The sequence below is a fragment of the Drosophila miranda genome, assembly GCF_003369915.1.
Source record: "Drosophila miranda strain MSH22 chromosome Y unlocalized genomic scaffold, D.miranda_PacBio2.1 Contig_Y2_pilon, whole genome shotgun sequence".
Lineage (NCBI taxonomy): Eukaryota > Metazoa > Arthropoda > Insecta > Diptera > Drosophilidae > Drosophila > Drosophila miranda.
Genome location: NW_022881614.1, coordinates 14,460,131 through 14,477,193, shown reverse-complemented (window position 1 = coordinate 14,477,193; position 17,063 = coordinate 14,460,131). Strand labels below are relative to the sequence as shown.

General features: G+C 48.6%; 1 protein-coding gene across 6 annotated transcripts; it reads left to right on the top strand.

The window, feature by feature from the left end:
- Positions 1 to 72: 72 nt before the first annotated feature.
- On the top strand, positions 73 to 15,091 carry LOC117192817 (protein 4.1 homolog). 6 transcript variants are annotated; one of them, XM_033397580.1, is made up of 17 exons: positions 73 to 163; positions 428 to 674; positions 6,866 to 6,927; positions 7,255 to 7,441; positions 7,510 to 7,955; positions 8,016 to 8,168; positions 8,230 to 8,588; positions 8,650 to 8,780; positions 9,621 to 9,638; positions 9,918 to 10,086; positions 10,143 to 10,192; positions 10,509 to 13,481; positions 13,695 to 13,916; positions 14,038 to 14,139; positions 14,250 to 14,411; positions 14,640 to 14,750; positions 14,818 to 15,091. In XM_033397580.1, exons 4-17 carry the CDS (start codon positions 7,295 to 7,297, stop codon positions 14,881 to 14,883), a joined length of 5,109 nt encoding a protein of 1,702 aa, XP_033253471.1. In that variant the 5' UTR covers positions 73 to 163; positions 428 to 674; positions 6,866 to 6,927; positions 7,255 to 7,294; the 3' UTR covers positions 14,884 to 15,091. The 6 variants fall into 6 exon arrangements, with proteins under 6 accessions (XP_033253471.1, XP_033253469.1, XP_033253468.1 ...); XM_033397578.1 differs by lacking the exon at positions 9,621 to 9,638 and adding an exon at positions 9,175 to 9,303 and having other exon boundaries at positions 14,038 to 14,121; XM_033397577.1 differs by lacking the exon at positions 9,621 to 9,638 and adding an exon at positions 9,175 to 9,303.
- Positions 15,092 to 17,063: the final 1,972 nt, after the last annotated feature.

Below are 17,063 nucleotides of genomic sequence, written 5' to 3'. Positions count from 1 at the left end.
CTAGCGAACCACCCTCAAAGAAGACCGTGAGAAACTAACCAAGAGAGAGCCATGCTCAGTTTTGCGTTTCAGTGAAGTATCTCATTCTTTTGCTCTCCCAATATTTTTTCAACTGCGAATCCCAACGGTTGGGTTTGGGCGTACTCGAATATTATTAAAGACGGTACGTTTCGGGTTGCCAGCACTTGGCCGAGAAGCATCTGCGATCCGATCCCAAGATCCCCATTGCGAATAGAAAAGCGCGCAATTCGCCAGTGTGTTTAAAAATAAATTGGAAGCTACCACTTTCCGTGCAGTTTTCTAGTTCTCCCACTCGCCCACGCCTATAATCCCACCCTCGCTCCCCCTTTCTATCGCTCTCTCTCTCTGTCCCTCTCTTTCACTCTAGTCTCTATTACTCACTCAAACTCACGTAAAATTTCAACAGGTATTCAACGACAACAACAAATTATCTTTTTTCGCGTTCAAAAGAAAAAAGTGTCCAAGAATTTGGTTATTTGCATAAGCTTGTGTGAGTGCAGTAGGAATCGAATCGAATTGAGAACGGGAATCGGGAAAAGCAGTTGGTGAAAGTGAAAACAAGAAAAAACAGCTAAAACCACAGCCACAGAGTATCTTCATCTACGTATCCTTCCCGTGGATTATCAAAAGGATTCTAGAGCGACGACTTCTTGGTGAGTATCTGAAAGTTCCACCAGAATCGCGCCTTTTGGTGGGCTGCTTAGATTTTTTTTTTTGGGCTGTGGTCGGGAGTTTTCTGTGGCTTTCGGTCTCCATCTGCGTTTCGGTCTCATTTTATGTTTCCGACACACACATATACACTTGGGCCAGAATGACTTCATAGCCACTCACTCACAGACACATACACGGGCTGAGAGAGCCGCTCTCCGACAGAGCCAAAGAGAGGGAGAGAGATGTTTTTTGGCCATAGTTGTAGTTGTAACGCTTGTACTTGTATCTGCAACTGCATCTGTGAGCTATCAAGCTTTCCGTGTATCTTTTGGCACGGTATTCTTTCTATTTCTTGTTTTGTCCACTGTACGCGTGTATTCGTCCCACATTGTTGCTGTTGCTGTTACTGTTGTCTCGCCTTACTTCACTTTTCCTTTACCGAATTTTGTGTTTTCCTCAGTTCCTTCGCATTTTGCCATTTGCTGTGCCGCCAGCCAGAGGCATTGCAACAGGGGAGGGTTCCAATTGAACAGTGGTAGTCAAGGAAACGTTCCACAACACCGATCAGATACAAATGTATCTGAAAGCAATTTGTGCCGCCCGTGTGCGTATCTATACATAGAGGCGTTTGTAATTTTGGAATGCGACTTATTTCACAGGGTGGATATATCCCATCCAACTGCGTGTTCCATTTGTCCCACGTCTGTCGCTTTATAGGGGCTACCATGTCGACGTTACTGGGACCAAAATAGATCGCCTGGGGCCATGGGAATCGATCGGCGCGCCGTCGGGCAGGTTTTCAACTGCTTATCAGCCATTGAGCCGGTTTTCGCATTGGCATTTCGATATCGAAGGCCTAGCATAGCAGGAAAACTGCAAAGCCTTTAGCCGTACCGTACAACTATGGGAACACGGCTAGAATGCGGCTGATAAGATAGGCACCAAAACAAAGGCCATGCGTGTATGTAGTTATGACTTATGAATGGCAGGTGACTGGGCCCCTGCCTCCTCAGCCATGCGTCATCGAAGACCAAGACCAATACGTGGCACGTGTTTACGTGGCAGCGACCGCGAAAGGGGCTGGAGAGCTCTGGGCTTTGACCCAAATAGTTGTAGACATTAACATAAAGACTTCTTCATGCAATGTACATATGTACATAAGTGGAAGCCAGACAGAGAGAAGCGAGAGAGCGAAGTGGAGCTTGCATTATAAACCGGTTGCAAGCCAAGAAATTGGCTGCACAGCAGACAAACAGATAAAGCAGCCGAGCAAAGCAAACGAGCGCTAGACCTGCAGCTGGGCCTGGGACTGGCACTGAGGTGAGGAGAGTGCCAGCAACTTAATGCTAATAACTGTACAACAAAAACGAGGGGGAACGTTGTGAGTTGCTGCGGAGACCGCAACTCTACATTTATACCCGATACTTAGTCAGTAAGGCTCTCCTCCGGCAGACGCCGCTAATATTAAACGACACGACAAAGGCTACCCGCGAGAGAGACAGAAAATCAGTCTGAGCGTGACGTCGGGCGCTGCGTAGCCACTGCAAATTGATTTCTTGCTTTTGGCTACAAAAATGATCCGATCTGATCCAGATTCAGCAATCTGATAGATATGGTCATTATCTATGATTATGCGTTTTTAGTTTTCTCGAATGTGCAATATTGTGGTGATGTCACAGATTTTCGTCCTTTGTGGGGGCGGAAGTGGGCGGGGCGAAGTTTTGAAATATTTTTGTAGCAGTGACATATCACAGAAGTCTGGATCCAAAACATCGTTGCTCTAGCTCTTATAGTCTTTGAGCACTAGGCGCTGAAGGGGACGGACAGACGGACGGACGGACGGACGGACGGACGGACGGACGGACGGACGGACAGACGGACAGACAGACAGGGCTCAATCGACTCCGGCTATTGATGCTGATCAAGAATATATATACTTTATGGGGTCGGAAACGATTCCTTCTGGACGTTACACACATCCACTTTTACCACAAATCTAATATACCCCAATAATCATTTTGAGTATCGGGTATAAAAATAGAATGCAAAATGATGGGGGGGCGCACGGAAGGAGGCAGAGTAGCTGGAAGCGAGCTGGAAAAGCTGCCTTCCGTCTGATTGAGTTTGTTGACAGATTAGATTGGTTCCATTGGCAGAGCGAAGGGATAAAGGGGGGTTGGTAGAGTGAGCTAAGAATACGAGAGAATCATCCTATATTTCGATTACACTTTCGGACTCGTGGGCATCTCCCCATCGATGCGATCTTGCCACTCTGGCCAATGGCCTAAAACATCAGTTTACAATGCAATTCAATTCTCAAAGCCAGGCTTGCTCTTCGCCTCTCTTCGAGCTGCTCTCTCTCTCTCTCTCTGGAGAACGCTCTCTGGGGAGCTTCTAACGCTCCCAGACACACCTTGTTGCCTCTCCGCCAACGAATTCAGGTTTTTCATTCCATTCCACTCTCTGACTTGTCTCTGATTCCGACTTTTGTTGTTTGGCCATGTTTTCGTGCTGCCAAGTCGTTAGCTAGCGCTCTCTCTCTCCTTCTCCCCTCTCTCTCTCCCTCTTTCTGTCACTCACTACGAGTATGCTCTGATTTTATGATCATTTTCTACTTGCTTCGTAGCTCGTTTTTTATACCCAAAACTCAAAACGAGGGGGAACGTTGTGAGTTACTGCGGATACCGCAACTCTACAGTTATACCCGATACTAAGTCAGTATGGCTCTCCTCCGGCAGACGCCGCTAATATTGAACGACACGACAAAGAATGCGTGCGAGAGACACAGAAAATCAGTCTGAGCGTGACGTCGGGCGCTGCGTGGCCACTGCAAATTGATTTCTTGCTTTTGGCTACAAAAATGATCCGATCTGATCCAGATTCAGCAATCTGATAGATATGGTCATTATCTATGATTCTGCGTTTTTAGTTTTCTCGAATGTGCAATATTGTGGATGCAACAGATTTTCGTTCTTTGTGGGGGCGGAAGGGGGTGGGGCGAAATTCTGAGATATACGTTTTATAGTGAGATCTAACAGAAGTGCGGATACCGAATTTGGTTACTCTAGCCTTAATAGTCTCTGAGATTTGTGGATGCCCCAGATTTTCGTCCTTTGCGGGGGCGGAAGGGAGTGTGGCGAAATTTGGACACGAAACGGTCAAGGTCCGATATCACAGGAGTGTGGATACCAAATTTGGTTGCTCTGGCTCTTATAGGTTCTGAGATCCTTGAACTCATATTTTGCAATTGGCAAAGCCGACCATGAAACCTGTGTGTTAGAGAGAGACAGAGCGAGAAAGAATGAAATTGTTTTCTTGATTCTGGCTATAATAATTATACGATCTGGTTGAGATTTTACACTCTAGAAGATATAGTCATCCTCTACGATTTTGCGTTTTTGGTTTTATCGTATCTTTAAAAATGTGGATGCCACAGATTTTCGTCCTTTGTGGGGGCGGAAGTGGGCGGGGCAAAGTTTTGAAATATTTTTGTAGCAGTGACATATCACAGAAGTCTGGATCCAAAACATCGTTGCTCTAGCTCTTATAGTCTTTGAGCACTAGGCGCTGAAGGGGACGGACAGACGGACAGACGGACGGACGGACGGACGGACAGACAGACAGGGCTCAATCGACTCGGCTATTGATGCTGATCAAGAATATATATACTTTATGGGGTCGGAAACGATTCCTTCTGGACGTTACATACATCCACTTTTACCACAAATGTAATATACCCCAATACTTATTTTGAGTATCGGGTATAACCAGAGAGACCCCGTGAACTCCAGTGGAACTTTCAGTGTTGCGGGAGTCCAGAAATAACTCCCAAACTCCCATAGATCTCTGCTCGCGGAGGCGGGGCCATGTTTATGGACGGACGGATGTTGAGCACTAGCCTGTCAAGAAGGCACTTTGAATAGCAGCACATTTTAGACACAATTTATTGGCAACGGTTCGTTGAGTTTGCAAAATTGGCAAGTCCGACCAGTTTTGTGCATTTTACCGCCGAGGAAAAGCTTAATGCTAATGGGCTTAAAGCGAAAGTTCATTCAGAATCCGGGCAGGGGTCCGAGGAGTGCTCCGCATACCCTGCAAACTGTCATGACGGCACCGCCAGGTGACATAATATGATGACAGACTGTCGAGTGGAGTGTGAGAAGTGAATGAAATGAAATGAGTAACAACTAGAGATACACCAGCTATCCGTCATTCATACTCTCCCCCCTTCGGCAAGCGTTTGCTTGCACAGACCCAATGCAAATTGAATTTGATTTAAGTTGTATTAAATGAAACTTAATTAAGGAGGATCAGACGCAGCAGAAGCAGACTACGCCCAGAAGCACTCGAGAGTGGCAGTCTCAATTGGGATGACCGGCGAGGGCGAGGGCTAGGGCGAGGGCGAGGGCTAGGGGAATCTTTTGTTGAGCTGTTCATTGTATGTGGATGGAACTTTGTTACATTCATAATATGTATACAGAAATATTCTTCTACATGTGTATGCACAGCGCATACGTGCCGCATTGTTTGTCCGTCCACCCCGACTACAGCATCGCCGTCATGATTAGACACTCGCCCAGAGCCAGCTTCTGGCTGTCGTACTTGATGGATTTCACCTCGACCCCCTTTAATTGAAGCGAATGCTGTTCTCTTCTGTTTTTTGGGTGTCGGCACCTCTTGCAAATATTTCAATATACTCTAGAAATAGCTCTCGATTTCATGGCATATTCTGACGCTGCGACGATGATGATGTCATCGTTAATGCGATACGAACATAAGGAACATGCTCGTGCATAATGAGGCTGATTCACCGGTCGGCGATGATCACTCAAGTGTGCCCTCAGTCACATCTCGCTAACGCTCTCCATCGAATCGAAGCCAATCCAAGCGAATTGCAATTACGAGTACCAGTAACAGCAATCCAACAATTGCAACCTTCTCTCGATGATGTCAACATTGCGTATGCGCAACCTTCAACTATGGGAATAAACACACAGCCCAGCACAGAACCGCCGAAATAATGCTATATAGAGCCAAACAGACACACTTACATACACATACACATGCTCCTCGTGATATACAGAGGAAAAAAAATAAATAAAATAGAATAAATTAGATGTTTGTCTGCTTTTCTGGTTCTGGGTCTGCTGTTCAACATATGTATGTACATATTTTTTTGTGAGTTTTCGTATAATTTTGAACGCACGATGACGCCACCAGAGTTTATTCTCTTTGGGGTCGTGATGTCGCCCCCCGTCCGTGCTGTCCCTGCTGTCCGTTGTCCGAAATTGAAATTGTGTTGCGATGTTCTTTGAGACTTTGTTTTTGCGTTTATACTGTAAATTTTGATCGCTGGAAATAGTTGTTCTCCGCAGCTGTGCCTGTAAGTCTGGTCCATCAATAAAACTCTGCAAAACTGGTTCAGCTAGCTCTTTTTCTCTCAGTGAATACTCGTGCCGTACCCCCACTCTTTTGCATCGTGGTATACCCCATTCGAAATCAATTAAACACTAAATTGAACTCGCAGTGCAATCGGTCGGTGCATCTTCTGCCAATTGACTTTCATTCCTTTCCCGTTAGCTAATGCCTCAATCAGCGTTGATTGAAGGCTTCAAGAGGCTTCTATGGGTGGGGCCAGCCCAGAGCTCGGAGAGAGCACACCGATAGCGACGTTTCACAATTTCAAGTCCCGCTAAACGTAAACCGCAAACGAAACGGGAACGGGATCGGGTGAATGCGAATAGGAACGGAATGGGATAAGAAGTAGAACATGACGCAGCCCCGACTTGTCGGCTTATATAACACAAAACACACACATACACCCACATACACGCAGACATAATCGTATTCGATTGTATCCAACGTTTGTCATTGCTGAACTTCAAGAAACGTGAGCTTGAAAAGATCATTTGATTTTCAGCTTTTGCAAAGGACTTCCGCTGAAAGTCCGCTCGGGCCTCGCTTCAGGCATATACCAGCACTAATTAGGATCTGGGAATCTTCAGCCATAGATCTGCGAGTGCCGACTGATGTGCTGTTTATGGCCTGGCTCGAAAGCTTTACGAGTACGCGACTCGTTTCAGTCTGCACTTGTTAGACGGAATGGCATGCGGCTGTGGCTTTCGCTAGTTAAACTTTAACCATTGCAATTCTGCATTTAATGGGCCTTTTCTCGACTTCCCCATCTTTTCAGCTCCCCGACAAAGCGCTAAATCACTGGGAGCTGTTGCAGAGAAACTACTGAGCCAGCTTCAAGTAAGTACCGACTAGAGCCCCGCCAGCGACATGTCTTCGCATGACATCATAGACGCCACGGCACCAGCGCTGGCTGTCTCAGAGGGTTGAAACCCCTGCTAGCTGGTAGCTTCCTTGCTGGTCTGTGCCCCATTTTGTTTACGAACTGGCGCCAGGCAAATTGAGCAACTTTATGGCATGTTTAACGCTCTAGCTGCAGACGCCTAATGAGCGAGGGCGCACACACACACACACGACCAGAAGGAGTGGGCACATCCGGCCGTCCCCTTGTGCTGGGAGCCAGGGGCATCGACTGTTGCACCAACTAAAGTTTTCCCTTGCTTGCAGCGTCCTCCAAGCTGCTGGCGTAGCCCCCCAGAAGAGAAAGATGCCAGCGGAAATTAAACCGTCCGCGCCCGCTGAGCCAGAAACGCCGACCAAGAGCAAGCCGAAGAGCAACTCGTCGACGTTCTCAAAGGCCGCTCTAGCCCGCGTTACCCTCCTCGATGGGTCCATTCTGGACGTGACCATTGATGTAAGTATATATACATATTCCTGCAAGCACGACTTATCGCAATGGCAATCAATCACACACACACATAGCGGAAGGCCAAGGGTCGCGACTTGGTGAACTCCATCTGTGCCGGCCTGAACATCATTGAGAAGGATTACTTCGGTCTGACCTATGAGACGCCCACAGACCTGCGCACTTGGCTGGACTTGGAGAAGCCCGTGGCGAAGTTCTTTCGCACAGACCCGTGGCCCCTGTCGTTTGCCGTGAAGTTCTATCCCCCGGAGCCGTCGCAGCTGCAGGAAGACATCACGCGCTACCACCTGTGCCTGCAGGTGCGCAACGACATCCTGGAGGGCAGGCTGCCATGCACCTTTGTCACCCACGCTCTGCTCGGCTCTTATCTGGTCCAGTCGGAGATGGGCGACTACGATGCCAAGGATATGCCCACTCGCGCCTATCTGAAAGACTTCAAAATTGCTCCCAATCAAACGCCGGAGCTCGAGGAAAAAGTCATGGACTTGCACAAGACCCACAAGTGAGTGAAACGCATTCAAAGCTGGTGCTGGGCATCACTTAACAAATCCTACTCTTTCAGGGGCCAATCGCCTGCTGATGCTGAGTTGCATTACCTGGAAAACGCCAAGAAGCTGGCCATGTACGGCGTGGACCTACACCCGGCCAAGGACTCCGAGGGAGTGGACATTATGCTGGGCGTCTGTGCCTCCGGTTTGCTAGTCTACCGAGACAAGTGAGAGCCTCGCAAACTAAAGCCCAACAATTCAATAATGCGTCGTCTCTTTCCCTTGCAGACTGCGCATCAACCGCTTCGCTTGGCCCAAGATCTTGAAGATCTCGTACAAGCGTCACCACTTCTACATCAAGATACGACCGGGGCAATTCGAGCAGTACGAATCGACCATTGGTTTTAAGCTTGCCAACCATCGGGCCGCCAAAAAGCTGTGGAAGTCCTGTGTGGAGCATCACACCTTCTTCCGCCTGATGACGCCAGAGCCGGACAATAAGTCCACCATGTTCCCCAGGTTCGGGTCGAAGTACCGCTACAAGGGACGCACCCAATACGAGACCACGGCCACGCCCGTGGACCGTACGGCGCCCAAGTTTGACCGAACCCTATCGGGGGCGCGCCTCACGTCGCGCAGCATGGACGGTAGGACTTACCTAGCTTCATATATCACAGTTCTGATGTCTCTCTTTCCATTCCCATTTAGCGCTCGCCATGGCCGAGAAGGAAAAGGTGGCTCGGAAGAGCAGCACCCTGGACCATAGAGGAGACCGGGCGGACCGAGGAAATGATGCGGACGCGCACAGCCGCAGTCCAATAAAGAACAAGAAGGACAAGGTAACTGACGCTGCTGACTGAGGATTCCGGCTGGCACTTGCCTAGCTTGACCTTAGCTTGAGATGAGATGACCATATTTAACGATTTTCGGACTTAACAAAATATTTTTTGTACTTTCTTCTCGGTTTGTTACTAACTCACTCACAAACCAAACCAAACAAACACACGCACACGCACTTACAACCACTAAATACCGATACAACAACATGGTGTACATCTTCGTCTTGGTCTTCGTCTCTGGTGACCCACCATCCATGATAATGATAACGATAACGATAATGATAATGATAATGATGTTCTCGTAATTCTGCCTGCCCCCTTTGTGGCCTGAACTGACTCGCCCTACCACTCCATACTAAAACCCCGAATCGTACATCTCCCAAAAACTAACCAGTTAATACGCCAATCGAGCACCGGCACAGGTTCGGCATCCTCGCAGAGCTCCCTCGAGGGTGACTACGAGCCCCGCATCGAGGCGGCCGACGCAGGCTCCGCCGAGATCGAACTGTCGCCCCAAGTTCAGGTTAACGTGAACACTTTTCTACCTAAACCGTATCAGAACGATTACTTCCCTCGATTTCTCCTAATTTACTTCTTTTCGGCTTTGAACTCTCTGCTTATCGAATGTTGTGAGCTTGAGTATGAAAGGATTTTATTTGAAGACTCCCCCGAGGTTTATTTGTTCCGTTCAGGGCTTACCACTTGCATATATCTCTCTCTATATCTATATATTGTTATATATTATTATATTTTATCAATCTTGTGAACATATTAATTTATTTTTTTTGTTTTGATTTCATAAACGACTTTCCCAAATCCCGGTAACCACTGAATGCGCAGTTCCTTGATCTTGAGATGGTAATTTCTGTACAAACAAAAAAAAACCTCCTAACTGTACCGTCAATTGTAGTCCTTAGTCTACACAAAACAATCATTGAGCAAGTAGTGCATAAGCAAGTCCTCACATCCCCATAGCAATTTCCACGCTTGTATATAATCTTCTTCATTTATTTTTGTGTAGCAAGCCCCCGCCCTTATATTGCACAGCATGTTGCCTTTTCTCCCGAAAATTCGTCTATTCCGTCTATTGCGTCCACGGTTTGGAATGTTTTCTAACTTATTTCTCACTTCCCGCAGGACGAAGAGAAGGAGGCCAAGCTCCAAGAGAAGAAGCTCAAGGAGAAGGAAGAGAAGGAACGCAAGGAGAAGGAGAAGAGAGATCTGGATGAGAAGAAGAGGACAGAGAAGGCGGCCAAGGCAGCCGCAGCTGCTGCTGCCGCTGCCGCTGCAGGGTCGGGAGTCAATGGTGAGTATCTTTGAGATGGAACATAAATTAAGTCTCATTCTTCTGCATTTGTTTAGGCAATGACGAGCTGAACGACTCCAACAAGTCCGACAAGTCCGGCAGACGTGTAAGTATACATCCGATGATTATATATTAAGTCCTGTAACTCGTAAGCTAAGGGATAGACTCGCACTGAATGCGCTCGACCTTGTGTACATATCCCATCCCATTCCACCCCAACCATACCCCAATCACCTCACTTAAGTTTTACCCGTAAGTTCCGTTCCGATAGTTTGTAGATAATCCGAATCGATCTTAAGTTATCCTTATTATTATTTACGTTGTGTACGAATTTAATTTTGTTTTCTCCCCTCCAATTTATCTTTCGTTTTATGTTTGAAACTTTTGATTTGTCGCCATTTGGGGCCTTCACATGCGACCAGGGCGTTGGCATATTCTCCTCGGGTCGCAAGAGCAAGAGCGGTTCACCATCGAAGGATGGCAAGAACAAGTCCGGAAAGGACAAGGACAAAGAAGTGGGTCGACTTGGTCTGGTAGTTACTTCGGGTCTCGGCGAGCAGGAGCAGGATGAGGCCAACAAAAATGCCGCCAAGAATCGCGGTTCGGCGACTCCCGGCGTCACACGTCCCTATGAGTACGCTGTGGGTACCGACGGCAACACTAGCCCCACACGCAAATCCTACACACCGGGCGGCTTCCGCTACGACCAGGATCCCAATGCCAAGAACCTTGGTGCCGATGGTCAAGAGCAGCTGTCGCCAACGTCACAGCAAAAGAAGATTGGCTTGGCCTTCAACTATGCTCCGGGCAACGAGAATGCCCTGAAGGAGACGGCCGAGAAGCTCAAAGCTGGACAGCTGTCACCCCGCACCCAGGACAAGCTGAACCGCGGACAACTGTCGCCCAAGTCCAGGGCCAAGCTCCTGCAAGACGGCAATCTTTCGCCCACCACCAGGGCAAAGCTCCAGGGCAGTGCTGTGGATGCCGCCGCTGTATCCCTGAGCGATGCCCAGAAGCGCTCCTATTCCCCAACCAAGGGTCCTCAGGGCTATTCGTACGGGGCACCGGGCAGCTATAAGCCCATATCTGATCCGAAATCAGATTTCCTTGAGCCTCAGCGCTACAACAAGGAGCCTGGCTACGTGGGCTTGGGTGATGCTGGTGCGACTGGTGCTGCAGGATCTGCTGGTGCTGGAGGTGCTAAGAAGCCTGGCTCGCCCACAAAAACTGGTCCTGGTGTGGTTGCCGGAGCAGGAGCAGGTGCTGCAGCCGCTGCTAAGCCTAAGAAGAAGCGCGTGAAGATAATGGTCATTACCTCGAAGTATGATCCAGCTACAAAACGCATTGATGCCGAAAACGGAACGATTGAACACTCGACAGGGGTCCTGGATCCAGCTACTGGACGTATCGATACCAAGTATGGTGTGATTGACCCAAAGAAGGGCACCTTGGAGGCCCTCAACACTATGACGGGAAAGAAGGAGCTGTTCCAGGGCGATGTGGACATTAAAACGGGCAACCTGAACTTGGTTTCCGGAGTAGCAGATCCAAAGACGGGACGCCTGGATGACACGCTTGGCCAGATTGTGTGCATAACCCCGCAAGACAATCCGGTGGTGGAGTTAACGGTGATCACCAGCCGCATTGATCCCGCCACCGGCAAGATCGATACCGTCAATGGGGAGGTTGAGCGTTCTCTGGGAGTCCTGAATTTGGACACTGGCCTGCTGGATACCAAGTACGGAGAGATTAATACCCGCACGGGAGAACTGAAGGCCATCGATCCCAAGTCCGGAAAGATCGTGGTGAGCAAGAACGTCAAGGTCGATCCAGGCACTGGCCAGATCACCATTCTGGGTGTCATCGATCCTAAGACCAACAAGATTGATCCCAGCCAAGGCCGCTTGATCGAAGTGGGCCAGCAAATTGACCCGATAGTGGAAGTCACCTCGCTGGCCGGCAAGTTCGACTCGAAGAAGAACATTATAGATGCCAAGACCGCTCAGGTGGAGACTTCCGGCGGTCAGTTTGACCCGAAGGCTGGCAAGATCGATACGAAGTACGGCCAGATCGATCTGGTCAAGCACACGATCACCTTCAACGACCCGAAGTCGGGTAAGACAGTGACGCGTGACATTAAGATCGAGCCTGCCACCGGCCAGATTGTGCTGAAGAACCAGATCAACCCCAAGAACAACAAGCCTGACAAGGACTATGCCAGGATAATCTCGCTGAGGATCGTGCAGCAGCGCGTAGACCCCGCAACCAAGGCTCCCATTGCCCAGGTCAGCGCCGCCAAGGACAAAGACATCATTGTGGATCCCAAGTCGAACCAGATCTGGGTGCCCACGGGTGCCAGCGATCCCAGCACCAAGGAGCAGCAATACATTTCCAGCAGCGTCGACCCGAAGACGGGCTACGTCATCACCATCTACGGCTACCTGGACCCCAAGACCAACGAGATCAAGAAACAGACCAAGCTAGACCCCAACACGATCAAGATCGAGCCCACTTCTGGAAAGATTTACACTGCCACCGGCGAGGTGGACAAGGCCACGGGTGAACCGTTGTACGCCGCCACTCAGGTGGATCCAGAGTCTGGCGAGGTGTACACGAAGCTGGCTCGCGTAGACCCCAAGACGGGAAAGATCGTCATCGTTCGCATCCTGCTCATTTCCAAGACCGATGAGCGCGGTCGCCCAGAGGAGATCGACCCAGAGACCTGCGAGATCGATCCCGTCTCCGGGCGTGTTCTTAAGTTCTTCAACAAAACCGTTTACGTTTATAATATGATTGACCCGGTTACTGGTGAAATTGTGCAGGTCGACCCCAACGATCCCCGATTCGCCGGAGCCCGCACCACTGTGACACATACGATGACCCTTACCGGCGAAATTGACCCCGTGACGGGTCGCATAAAGAGCGAGTACGGCGACATAGACCCCAACACGGGAGACATCGACCCGGCCACAGCCGTAACAGACCCGGTCACGGGAAAACTGATCCTCAACTACGCTCAGATCGATCCGTCCCACTTTGGCAAGCAGGCGCAAGTGCAGACCACCACAGAGACGGTGCCCATCACCCGGCAGCAGTTCTTCGATGGCGTCAAACACATTGGCAAGGGGGCACTGCGCCGTGACTCCGAGGGCAGCTCGGAGGACGACATGACCCAGCAATATGGCAGCGATACGGTCAAGGACATTGTGATAAGCAGTCCAAGCCAGGCGGGCGCCAGCTCCAAGCTGGGGAAGCCAGTGAGCACGCCCACCGTAGTGAAGACGACAACGAAACAGGTGCTGACAAAGAACAACGACGGCGTCACACACAATGTGGAGGAGGAGGTCCGAAACCTGGGCACAGGCGAAGTGACCTTCTCGACACAGGAACACAAGGTTAGCAAGGGATATACTCTTCCTCTCTCCCTCTGTATTTCATTGTCGCCTTTATTCTAACGCTTCTAATAATTTCGTACGCCTACATTTAAGTTTGCATGAACTTTCTTTATTTGCTATTTACTGTTGTTGTTGTTGTTCCTGCTGCTGTTGCTGTTTAATATTGTTGAATTGTACGCACTAACCTTACCATCATCCACGCAACTACCGTAGGCTGATGCAACACCAACCGATCTGAGCGGCGCTTATGTCACGGCCACCGCTGTCACCACCCGCCCAGCCACCACGCACGAGGATCTGGGCAAAAACGCCAAGACCGAGCAGCTGGAGGAGAAGACCGTCGCCACCACACGCACGCACGACCCCACCAAGCAGCAACAGCTCGTCGTCACTCAGGAGGTGAAGACGACGGCGACGGTAACCAGCGGCGACCAGGTAAGACCGATCATTGGCTCCAAGATCGCATGACTGCACTTTTCGTTTTGCATGAATTGATTTGATGTTCCTTTCCTGATTTGTATTTGCCTCGCTGTTGTGACTGTTTTGCGTAACTTAGTATCAAAGACGGGACAGCGTTTCCTCGACCAGCTCGGGCGATTCGGGCACGCCCATCGATGGACCATATGATGGTTCTAGTGTGGTGAGCACAGACAACCAGGTTTGTTTTGCATCCCCTCCCACCCCCTACTATCTTAAAAATCATAGGCTAAGGTGTATGGCGTGCATGTTCGTTTCTAATCTCTGGAATTGACTCGATTCTCTCGACAGAAATCTCCGCTTTACTCGAGCTTCGCGACCACAACCACTGGCCCCCATGTGGAGAGCACCCGGGTGGTGCTTGGCGAGGACACACCCGGATACTCGGGACACGGCGAAATCATCTCTACCCAGACCGTGAGCAGTAAAACCCGCACTGTGGAAACCATTACCGTAAGTACACTAACCCCATTCGCTGAGTGCGTAAGTATTCAGAGGTAGGCTCTTTTACTCGAATCCCTCTACAACCAATTTCCTGTGCTCGTACGCGCTCCACTGTACTATATTCCATGCATCAGTCCCTTTTTCGAATGGGTTCAGGTTGAGGCATCTTCCACAGAACACGCTGATCAGATGTTCCAGATGGTTAATGACTCACATCATCACATCCTTCCTTCACAGTACAAAACCGAACGCGATGGGATTGTTGAGACCCGTGTGGAACAGAAGATCACCATTCAATCCGACGGAGATCCAATCGATCATGACAAAGCTTTGGCAGAGGCAATACAAGTGAGTATTATGCGGAATACATACTGGAAGTGTACTGGATATCTAATGACGTACTTTTGTTTTGCAGGAAGCGACGGCCATGAATCCGGACATGACAGTCGAGAAGATTGAAATTCAACAACAAACACAGTAGATTTTATACCTATTTCTAAAGATTTTCGAAGTAAACAGCACACTCCCACTCACTCCCAACACTCAACCCAACAACAAACATATACACCGACCCACGCATAAAATTACAACTACAAATACAAAATCGAGATACACAGCACATGCAGTACACCTTTTATACAACCTATACGAGTATCTATATATTATAACGATAACGAGCTGATGACCAATATGACCGCAACCGTCTATGAGAAATGCATCCACATATTTATTATTTTTATTATACCCGATACTCAAAATGAGTATTGGGGTATATTAGATTTGTGGTAAAAGTGGATGTGTGTAACGTCCAGAAGGAATCGTTTCCGACCCCATAAAGTATATATATTTTTGATCAGCATCAATAGCCGAGTCGATTGAGCCCTGTCTGTCTGTCCGTCCGTCCGTCCGTCCGTCCGTCCGTCCGTCCGTCCGTCCCCTTCAGCGCCTAGTGCTCAAAGACTATAAGAGCTAGAGCAACGATGTTTTGGATCCAGACTTCTGTGATATGTCACTGCTACAAAAATATTTCAAAACTTCGCCCCGCCCACTTCCGCCCCCACAAAGGACGAAAATCTGTGGCATCCACATTTTTAAAGATACGATAAAACCAAAAACGCAGAATCGGTGAGGATGACCATATCTTTTACAGTGCGAAATCTGAACCAGATAATGATTATAGCCAGAATCAAGAAAACAATTTCATTCTTTCTCGCTCTGTCTCTCTCTAACACACAGGTTTCATGGTCGGTTTTGTCAATTGCAAAATATGAGTTCAAGGATCTCAGAACCTATAAAAGCCAGAGCAACCAAATTTGGTATCCACACTCCTGTGATATCGGACCTTGACCATTTTGTGTCAAAATTTCGCCACACCCCCTTCCGCCCCCGCAAAGGACGAAAATCTGAGGCATCCACAAATCTCAGAGACTATTAAGGCTAGAGTAACCAAATTTGGTATCCGCACTTCTGTTAGATCTCACTAGAAAACGTATATCTCAGAATTTCGCCCCACCCCCTTCCGCCCCCACAAAAAACGAAAATCTGTTGCATCCACAATATTGCACATTCGAGAAAACTAAAAACGCAGAATCATAGATAATGACCATATCTATCAGATTGCTGAATCTGGATCAGATCGGATCATTTTTGTAGCCAAAAGCAAGAAATCAATTTGCAGTGGCTACGCAGCGCCCGACGTCACGCTCAGACTGATTTTCTGTCTCTCTCGCACGCACTCTTTGTCGTGTCGTTTAATATTAGCGGCGTCTGCCGGAGGAGAGTTATACTGACTTAGTATCGGGTATAACCGTAGAGTTGCGGTGTCCGCAGCAACTCACAACGTTCCCCCTCGTTTTTTATTACAACTGTTGTTACTCTTTATTATTAAATATTGAATGTGCAAGGCAACGTTGAAAAGAAACTCTATATATTGTAAACCACGATTGCATTCAAATAAAAAAATAAATCCTAAATGTACACACAAAACGAGTGCCGGCTATCATCGTGAAACAATCGCGGTCTCAAAGGGACGAGGACTATTCGCACTTTCTGGAATTGCCATTCATTTTCAATAAGCCACAACGTCTGAATATTTGAGGAACAGCCCAGAGGCACCGGCCACGGCGGCGAAGATATGAATCAGTAATGCAATGGGCTGCTTTTTGTACATGGGTCCGGGCGGCGGGTGGCTTGAGGCCCCACCCCCAGCGTCATCGCAATTAAGTGAAATTACCGGCCAAATATAACACAAATGAACCCATTGCGACCCGTTCAAGCGCCCCTCCAGCGATAAGGACCCTGCATTAACATGAAATCCAATTCGCAGTTGCCTGCCACAAAGCGCGTGACAACTCGTGAGCTCCAAAGGGGGAAAACGATTGTAATGCAATATTTGTGCATCCACGCCGGCGAGAGAGGGGAAGGAGAGTGGGCCTTGGCCAAGAATTTCGCTTTGCTATTTTTTGTTTTAGTTTTTCTGTGCAATTTTTAAGTCACGATTAAGCCAGAGGAGCACTTGTGCTGAAGTCAAAGGGCCGGCATAAAAGGCATAATTAAAGTAGAGCGTACAAGGTGACTGACTAATGCATTGATTCATAGTTTAGATATAAAGTGCGCTCCCCACCGATAAAATGCCGAACGAAAGCCGTTCAACTTGTGAGC